Here is a 9,472-nt window from a genome sequence, read left to right as displayed (position 1 = left end):
TATTAAGTGCATGCGGATGTTAAGTAGGATATTATTTGCATGTTATTATGTGATTAGCACTATATTTGGCATGAAATTAATTGCACGCTAACGTGTTGAGCGCTCGACATTGAAGTAGTCTAGATCGTTGGATTGGCATGATTTAATGGCTGCGATTAACCGGATCTGCCCCTTTGGATCTTTTTATATTGGTGTAGACTAGTAATAATGTACGTGCAATGTACGTTTATATTAGGTAGGATATTAATTGCATGTTATATTAAGTAAGATATATCTATTGCACGTTGATATTTGGTAAGATATCAATTATTTTTTCGTTGGAATGGTAGGATATTAATCATATGACAGATTTCAAGGGATAGCGTTGAGTCAAAATATGTTTATAACCAATGGCAATGATGGGTAATTAGAGCGTTAAACGTGTTTGGTGCTCAACATTGGAGCGATTTGAACCGCTAGATAACATGATTTGACGGTTGAGATGGTTTGAATCTGCCCATTTGGGTCTTTTTATATATTATATATATATATATATAGTGTTACTATTCATCACCCAAGGTGCAGAATAAGTTATTCTTCATTCGAAGTAATCTTACGATCATTTCATAATTAAATTATGTTTGGAATTCAAATAGTAACATTTCTATTGATTCACTACGTAAAATTTGACATAAGAAAATAAAAAATATAGGTCATAAGACAAGAAAATTTGCAATTTGTGTTTATTTTAGACTATGTTTTTACGTTTGTAATTTTACATAACATAAATTATTTTTTACGGCGATTATATATTTTCTTACGGTCCCTTTTCGCGTCGGAAATAAGACAAAACTTACGGAACGTAAAATTACGGTGCATTGATGATAAAATAAAGGGAGGTAAAGAATAATTATTTCTCACCCAGAATGACGAATAACGCGACTGAAAGGTGCTTCTAGGTCCTTGGGACCCGTTTCCTGTTAAAAAAAGCGCTTAGATCGTCTTGATCGGATCCGACGGTGATGCTTTCCATACACTTATTTCATTTTTCTCTTTCTGTCAAAACTTAGACTTATCCCGACAACTATCCCCGCGTGGCCGCCGCCAATGGCGTCTCTTCTCCGCCTCCAGGCCCTTTTCTCCCTTAGGCTGGCCACTCCCCGCCGTCTCCCATCCCATCTCCGCTGTGCCGCAGCAGTTGCGTCTCCGCTCCCTCGCCGCCTCCCTGCTGCCGCCTCGAACGGCTCGCCGGAGCAGCGGGCCTCGGAAACGGTAGTCCTCTCTCCCGTTTGACACTGCTTCTGCTTAATTATTTGAGTCACTGGTCACTGATGATCTATGGAATGTGACGTTTTTGCACATTGGGGGTTCTGAGTGCAGTACTGCAGCTTAAACGGAAAGAAAGTTTTTATGTTACCTTTTTGTATTGGTACTTTGTAGTTTCAGAATATACTGTGTATTAATAATCAGTTTTGCTAAAGCACATCTAGATATGCTTCAATTTCCCCTTCAAAGCTTGATTTTGTTGTATCCCAATCGGAAATGGCATGTTTATTGACTTACCTCTGATGTTGCTCCAATTTGATATGCAGGATTTGGAGTCGGGGTTGTATCTAGTGGCGACACCCATTGGGAACCTCGAGGATATCACCTTGAGGTATATTATTTACTTAGCTGTTATATGGTACCTCTCAGTACCAGGTGAGTACTAACGGTTAGGCTAATCGAAGTGAAAAGTGGTAGATTTTTTTTTTTTTTTTTGGCACACAGGTGAACAAACTTCAGACATTTTTTTGTTTGCGAGTAATATCTATGAAGTTTAATTATGTGTTTTGACAAAAGAGAAAGTGGAGCGACGAGGCAACTATTTATTCAAATTCCCTAGTGCTCCATAGCCCTTAGTATATCATACATCAGTCGGCTTTTTCAAGCCTCTTAAACTGCTACTATGATAGTGGTTGCAGAGACCTTAATAGCACCCCAAGTTCTGGGTTCGACTCCTGGTGGGAGAGGATTTAAACAGGTCTGGGTAAAATTTTCTGAAATAAAGGGCTGTGGGGCTGTTGCCCTACAGTAATTACTCAACAACAACAACAACAAAGCCTTTAGTGCCAAAGAAGTTGAGGCAGGCTAGAGCTGAAACCCATAGGAATCTCGCAACCAACTCATGGTTCTAGCACATGGGTGACAAGCTTCTACGCACCCCTGTCCATGGCTAGTTCTCTGGTGATACCCCAGTCCTTCAGATCTCTCTTTACGGACTCCTCCCATGTCAAGTTCGGTCTACCCTGACCTCTCTTGACATTATCAGCACCCTTTAGCTGTCCGCTATGCACTGGATCTTTTGGAGGCTTGCGCTGAACATGCCCAAATCATCTCAGATGATGTTGGACAAGCTTCTCTTCAATTGGTGCTACCCAAACTCCATCTCGTATATCGTTATTCCAGACCCGGTCCTTCCTTGTGTGACCACACATCCATCTCAACATCGGCATCTCCGCCACGCCTAACTGTTGAACATGTCGCCTTTTACTTGACCAACACTCAGCACCATATAACATTGCGGGCCGAATCGCCGTCCTATAGTACCTGCCTTTTAGCTTTTGTGGCACTCTCTTGTCATAGAGAACGACAGAAGCTTGGCGCCACTTCATCCATCCGGCTTTGACTCGATGGTTCACATCTTCATCGATATCCCCATCCTTCTGCAGCATTGACCCCAAATATCGGAAGGTGTCCTTCTGAGGCACCACCTGCCCATCAAGGCTAACCTCCTCCTCCTCGTGTCTAGTAGTATTGAAACCGCACCTCATGTAATCGGTTTTAGTTCTACTAAGTCTAAACCTTTCGATTCCAAGGTTTGTCTTCATAGCTCTAACTTCCTGTTAACCCCCGTCCGACTATCACCGACTAGCACCACATCATCCGCGAGAGCATACACCATGGGATATCTCCTTGTATGTCCCTTGTGACCTCATCCATCACCAAAGCAAAGAGATAATGGCTCAAAGCTGACCCTTGGTGCAGTCCTATTTTAATCGGGAAGTCATCAGTGTCGCCATCACTTGTCCGAACACTTGTCACGACATTATCGTACGTGTCCTTGATGAGGGTAATGTGCTTTGTTGGGACTTTGTGTTTCTCCAAGGCCCACCACATGACGTTCCGCGGTATCTTATCGTAGGCCTTCTCCAAGTCAATGAACACCATATGCAGGTCCTTTTGCTCCCTGTATCTCTCCATAAGTTGTTGTACCAAGAAAATAGCTTCCATGGTTGACCTCCCAGGCATGAAACCAAACTGATTTTTGGCCACGCTTGTCATTCTTCTTAATCGATGCTCAATGACTCTCTCCCATAGCTTCATTGTATGGCTCATCAGCTTAATTCCATGGTAATTAGTACAACTCTGAACATCCCCTTTGTTCTTGAAGATTGGTACTAATATACTCCGTCTCCATTCTTCTGGCATCTTGTTTGCCCGAAAAATGAGGTTGAAAAGCTTAGTTAGCCATACTATCGCTATGTCTCCGAGGCCTCTCCACACCTCAATGGGGATACAATCGGGGCCCATCGCCTTGCCTCCTTTCATCCTTTTTAGAACTTCTTTGACCTCAGACTCCTGGATTCGCCACACAAAACGCCTGCTAGTATCATCAAAGGAGTCGTCCAGTTCAATGGTAGAGCTCTCATTCTCCCCATTGAACAGCTTGGTTAATTTTTTTTTCCAAAAGGAATTAGGCTTTCCAAGATTGAGACCTGAGGTCTTCTCTGCTGTAATATAGGAGCTTTTCTTGACTTCCAAATGTTCTAAGCAGCAGCAACAATAATCTCCATGAAGCAGACCAGAAAAACCAGTTTTAGTCTTTTCAAAGGATTGAACCATAGTGCTAGCAGAAATCCAAGAAACTCCAGCAATAGACCAGCATCGAGAGGCAAAACTACATTCAAAGAATAGATGATCTCTTGTTTTCAACTGGTTAGAAGAACATAACACACAATTTGGGCCAGAGTCAAGCTCAGTGTTTCCTAAGCATCATATCTATAGTGTTCAAACGGTCGTTTAACAACAACCAGGCAACAACTTCTGCTTGCGGATGCATTGGCATTTCCAAAGCGTAGAAAAGAAGCTGTCCATCTGAACCCCATTAAAAAGGAATTTGTATAATTAGCAGGAGTGAATCGGCCAGAGTTCAGTCTATATATCCATTGATCTGGTTGACTATTGTCCCCTCTCAAAGCAAAAGCTCATCCATCTCCTGATGCATACTCCTATAATAAGCTGATGATTATTTTTGCAGGGCATTGCGTGTTCTGAAATGTGCTCATGTGATACTCTCTGAAGACACAAGGCATTCTGGAAAGTTACTTCAGCATTACAACATCAAAACACCTCTTGTGAGTTAATTTCATACCCAGCTTTGTCATGTCAGAGCTACCAGTAGCTGCACCTTCGACATGGCTGTGATTGTCTACAGTCAAACTTAGAACTTAAAATTTAAGTTTGCAGCTCAGCTTCCATAAGTTCAACGAACGAGAGAGAGAGCCCATTATCTTAAAGAGGCTCCATGAAGGGGAAGCAATTGCAGTGATTAGTGATGCTGGTACTCCAGGCATCAGTGACCCTGGCATGGAGCTGGTAAATCAGTTTGCTCTATTTAATTTTTTCAACCTGCATCTTTCATTGACGAAGCAAAGAATAATGATTTGACAGTCACTTCACTTAACAGTACCATAAATAGAATGGTATACATGCTATTGGTTAGTTGATGACTTGCTCGTTTGGTACGAGATAAATTCATTAGCAATGAACAACATCGGAACATGTTTTTAGGTCTCATGGTGTTCCATTATGTGTGAGATATTAAGCATGTTGTACCGTTGGTCACAGGCTAGACTATGCGCGACTGAAAAAATCCCTGTTATTCCCATTCCTGGGCCTTCTGCAGCAATTGCCGCTCTTTCTGCATCGGGTTTGCCAACAGAGGAATTCACATTTGGTAAAATATGTCAATACTGTACTCTTCATTTATCAATCGTAATCATTCTTTCGATTCAGTAAAAAGGACAGACCCAGTGCTAGAAGCTCCCACACCAAGTGGGGTCTGGGGAAGGATTATACGAGGCAAGCCTTACCCCTGCACAGTGCAATGCAGAGAGGCCGCGTCGACCCCAGGACCTCTTGGCACAAGTGGGAAGTACTTCACCACTGCGCTAGGCCTGTCCCTCATTCTTTCGATTCAGTACTGATTTTTATTTCTAGTGGGTTTCTTACCAAGGCATGGTCGATCAAGAAAAGCCAGGCTTGAGGTATCTGCTCGTGAGGCTGTGACACAAATATTCTATGTTCCTCCTCATGGAATTCATCAGTTTCTTCTTGATGCTGCTTCATCTTTTGGCGATTCAAGGTAACAGATATTTTCACACCTGCATGTTGTTGCATGATCTACAAATATTTTTAATACAAAATGGCAAGTGGAAGCATGCAAACCACAGTAGTACCACATCTCTCTGTTGTGATGTCACACACATGTCGAATATGATTATTGCTATTGAAGCCAATAATCCCTTTTTTCCTCTAGACAAAAAATAGTAATCACTGTACGAGCAGCTTTGTTCCTATTTAAGTACAAAATATTTATAGTTGTGGTATTAGTGTGTGCAAGTCTTCTTTCAGATTTGTTGACCTGTTTTGTTTCATTTGTGTTGAGGTACAGGTCATGTGTTATTGCAAGGGAGATTACCAAATTGCATGAAGAGGTAGTCCTGCAATCACCTCCTGTGTAACCTACCCATTCTCTTATTTCCTACATTGTCCTTTTCTTTATTATTTGTGAATATCCTATATTGTCTTTCTTGTTGTACAATCTTCAATGAATTCTGGTGGATGGTTACAACATCACATCCACTCTAGACAGACATTTTTGACTTGATGTGCTTTGATTTACAAAGCTACATTACTGAATGTGCTGCCAGGAGCCACCTGATCAGCTGCTTCTTTATACTCCCTCCGTTCCTAAATATAGGTCTTTTTTACATTTCAAATGGACTACAACATACGTATGTATGTAGACATATTTTAGAGTGTAGATTCACTCATTTAGCTCCGTATGTAGTCACTTGTTGGAATCTCTAGAAAGACTTATATTTGGGAACGGAGGGAGTACTTGGTAGTGTTGACTTGTACACTTATACTGAATTATTATTTTTTTACCATCTGAACTCCGATGAAAGGGAGCCTTGGTGCAGGGGTAAAGTTGTTGCCTTGTGACCATGAGGTCACAGGTTTGAGTCCTGGAAACAGCCTTTTGCAGAAATGTAGGGAAAGGCTGCGTACAATAGACCCAAAGTGGTTGGACCCTTCGTGGACCATGCGCAAGCGGGAGCTACGTGCACAGGGCTGCCCCCTACCATCTGAACTCCGATGTCTGATCCCTTTGCATGGACGCCCTCATTTGCTATACGGGTTAATACGTGTGCACTCATAAATATTGGTTCTGTGAAGTGTGGTGTACCTATATAGAGCAGTGTGACCCATCTTGTAGTGTTTAAATCACGTGTATACTCCCTCCGTCCCAAAATTCTCGTCTTAGATTTGTCTAGATACGGATGTATCTAATACTAAAATGTGACTTGATATATCCGTATTTAGACAAATCTAAGACAAGAATTTTGGGACAGAGTGAGTATTTATTTAAGTTGGGAAAAGAATAAATTGTAAATAATCTCACTTTCCCCAAATACAGGTTCGTGCCATTCCATGTAAATTTATAATTTTGGTATTTTTCTACTTTGCAGTCCTGAACTTTATATAAATCTTGCAGTTTTGGCGAGGAACCCTAGGCGAAGCAAATGAAGCCTTTGCAACTCGACAGCCAAAGGGAGAAATCACCATCCTCATAGATGGGAACTCAATTTCAATTGATGAAACACCATCTGATGATTTTCTTGAGCATGAACTCAGAGAATTGATGGCAAAAGGGCATGCTCTTTCAACGGTGCATATTCCACTCAATTCCTTGATACATTTCAAGCTTTCAAGAAAGTTTTGGGATTTGCAGTTTTGCCTGCATAGTTGCCTGCATAGTGTCAAAAACGTTCTTATATTATGGGATGGAGGGAGTATCTTACAAGATAATGATCATGCGATCATCTTATTTCTTTTCTTCTGAACTACTGTTATCAATTATAGGCGGTGAAATTGGTGGCCGAAGCTACATCAGCAAAGAAGAAAGATGTTTATGCACTAGCACTGAGGGTGTTTGGAAAATGACTAAAATGCAATCCATTTGCTCACATCTGGGCATGCTAACATCTTCACCGTGGTACTTTCTAGACCATATTCCAATTATTATCATTTTGTTTGAACATGTTGGGTAGCATATTGCTCTTGTGCATCTACAGTGCGGAGCCATATTAGGAATGTCCATGGTCGATGTTTGCTTCAACATGGGAATGTCAGCTATTTCGTAAGATTGCTGGAGAACTATATCACTTTTCGTCGTTGGTTCTTCCCAGTACGGTGCTCATATGGAACAGCCATATTTACCATTCAAATATTTTCTCGGCCATACAGCATGGCCAAGAGGTTGCGGCCCATCAAAGTAGCCCGTTTCATCGATTGAGAATCAGCTAGAGATGTATTGGAAATTTGTAATTTTTGAAGTTGTCTTTCCTCCTTTTCTAATTGCTATAGTTTGGTGTCAAAGTATGGTTGATCCGTAAATAACATTTTTGTCTTCCGAAAAGGAGGTTGAAACCCCTCGCCTATGCATACAAGGATGCACACAGACATCTTTATTATATATTATTCAACAGAGCTTGATGAAAAAATACATTAATTATCCCAAAGCCACCACCTTCCTGATGACCTCCGTTGCTACACCTACAAGCTTGATGATATGTCTTCACCTTGCACAAACACACACCATCTAAACCAATGGCATCGCCAAGCTGCCCCATGATGAGCTAAGAGCATCAACCGGTTAGGTGACACCTAGCGTGCGCTATCCTGTTAACATGTTGACTTTGTCAGGCCCAACTGTCATCAACACCACCATGGCGCCACAACACAGCCACCCTGCGTGCGTGCGTCCATCGTCGAGACTCCACTGCGCCATGCCGTCGTCGATGCGGTAGATGCAACACTGCTCCACCTCCTGGCCCCTTTAGTCAGCACTTACTCCAAAACGATGCCCCCAAGAGGTAAATGGCACCAGAGGAGCTGTGTGACGCCCGGATAATTAAGCTACAGTAACACTCTACTAATGATGCCATGTCACCACGATTACTGTTGTCAATCTCGCGATGATTTAAATCCCGTTCGAATTCAAATTTAATTTAAAGTTAAATACATATAGTTTTTCAAATGGCAAAATAAAAATGTGGGTTAGGTTACAAATATTCCCTAACTTTTTTCATGAATTATCCAACATATTTTGAATTAATAAAATGTCCATAACCTGTTTAAAACACAGTTAGCAACAATTAAATTTACCGTTTCAATTTAAATAAATATCCAACCTTTTCAAAATAAATTGTAAATCGGTGTGCCACTTTAAAAAATATTTCTTAGTAATTATGTGCTAAGTGGCACATTTGACAAAGTTTGTTTGATAGCTAAATAAATAGAAAACCATAGAGAAAATAGAAAATAGTAAATGGAGAAGGAACCTAACTACTGTGCACTTTGGCCCATCATACACAGTACTGGCCTAGCCCACCCTCTCTCTCCTTCAACCTCCTACTACAGGAGGCAGGGAGGCCGCATCCATGGCACCCCGGGCACGTGCCGGCCATCCCCCGACCCCCTTTGAGGTTAAGAGCATCCTCACACCTCCCTCGAAACCCTAGCGCCATTCCCTCCTTTCTCCTGCGCCGCTTTCTTCCACCTCGCCCGCAGTCGAACCACATCGCCATGGCCGACCTCATCCTCGTGGCCACTGCCCTCCCCATCGTCTGAGACTGCGCCGGGAGCACCGCCTCTGTCGTCTTCATCGACTACGTGGACGCATTCGAGCTCCAGACCCCTGCCTCGCGCGGATCGACGCCCTCGTCCACCGTGGATCGCTGCCGCCGTCCGTCTGCTCCAAGCCTCCCTCGAGCCCATCTTTGCACCTCTACAGGGCCCCTGTGAGCTCCCTCTCGAATCCCCTCTCTGCCCCGCTCAGTTTGATGCCCGTAGTTTGTCGTTTCTGTGCTCACCCGTGGTCGCCATGGTCGTGCCTGAGCTCGCCATCGAGCGCGCGCTGCCTGCGCCTTGCCTCGTTCGGGTCGCGCCCTTGCGCGCGTGCGCCTGCACAGGGCCACACCCTGCCTCGCCCCAGGGGCCGCGCTCGTCGCCCCCTGCTGCTTTGCCTTGTTCGCGCCGGCCGACGCTCGCCTCCCCGCCACTCGCCCGCCGCCCGCTGCGTGCCGCTGCCACCCGTGCGCCCCGCGCCCACGCCCCACTGCCCGCTGCGTTCGCGCGCCTCCTCCCCTGTCCGCTGCTCGTG

The 9,472-nt window shown here is 43.5% G+C and overlaps 1 protein-coding gene across 3 annotated transcripts; it reads left to right on the top strand.

Annotated features, from left to right (window-relative positions):
• The first annotated feature begins 1,009 nt into the window (after positions 1 to 1,009).
• Positions 1,010 to 7,829, top strand: LOC125555487 (ribosomal RNA small subunit methyltransferase I). Of its 3 annotated transcripts, XR_007304728.1 has the most exons (10): positions 1,010 to 1,251; positions 1,572 to 1,636; positions 4,280 to 4,376; positions 4,489 to 4,617; positions 4,870 to 4,978; positions 5,242 to 5,386; positions 5,690 to 5,738; positions 6,803 to 6,976; positions 7,171 to 7,303; positions 7,383 to 7,829. XR_007304728.1 is itself a non-coding variant. In XM_048718435.1 (9 exons), the coding sequence occupies exons 1-9, from the start codon at positions 1,087 to 1,089 to the stop codon at positions 7,249 to 7,251; spliced, it is 1,008 nt and encodes a 335-aa protein (XP_048574392.1). In that variant the 5' UTR covers positions 1,010 to 1,086; the 3' UTR covers positions 7,252 to 7,829. The 3 variants fall into 3 exon arrangements, 2 of the variants coding, with proteins under 2 accessions (XP_048574392.1, XP_048574384.1); XM_048718435.1 differs by having other exon boundaries at positions 5,696 to 5,738; positions 7,171 to 7,829; XM_048718427.1 differs by having other exon boundaries at positions 7,171 to 7,829.
• Positions 7,830 to 9,472: the final 1,643 nt, after the last annotated feature.

This window comes from Triticum urartu, chromosome 1 (assembly GCF_003073215.2).
Source record: "Triticum urartu cultivar G1812 chromosome 1, Tu2.1, whole genome shotgun sequence".
Lineage (NCBI taxonomy): Eukaryota > Viridiplantae > Streptophyta > Magnoliopsida > Poales > Poaceae > Triticum > Triticum urartu.
Note: the sequence above shows the minus strand (reverse complement) of the source record. Positions and strands in the feature narration are given on the sequence as shown.

What these genes read in the sequence shown, in the direction of transcription:
- LOC125555487 (XM_048718427.1), top strand. Translation starts at nt 1,087, where the DNA reads ATGGCGTCTCTTCTCCGCCTCCAGGCCCTTTTCTCCCTTAGGCTGGCC. An exon ending in CTCGAGGATATCACCTTGAG is followed by an intron (nt 1,637 to 4,279) that starts GTATATTATTTA and finishes TTATTTTTGCAG; the next exon opens with GGCATTGCGTGTTCTGAAAT. An exon ending in GTGACCCTGGCATGGAGCTG is followed by an intron (nt 4,618 to 4,869) that starts GTAAATCAGTTT and finishes CGTTGGTCACAG; the next exon opens with GCTAGACTATGCGCGACTGA.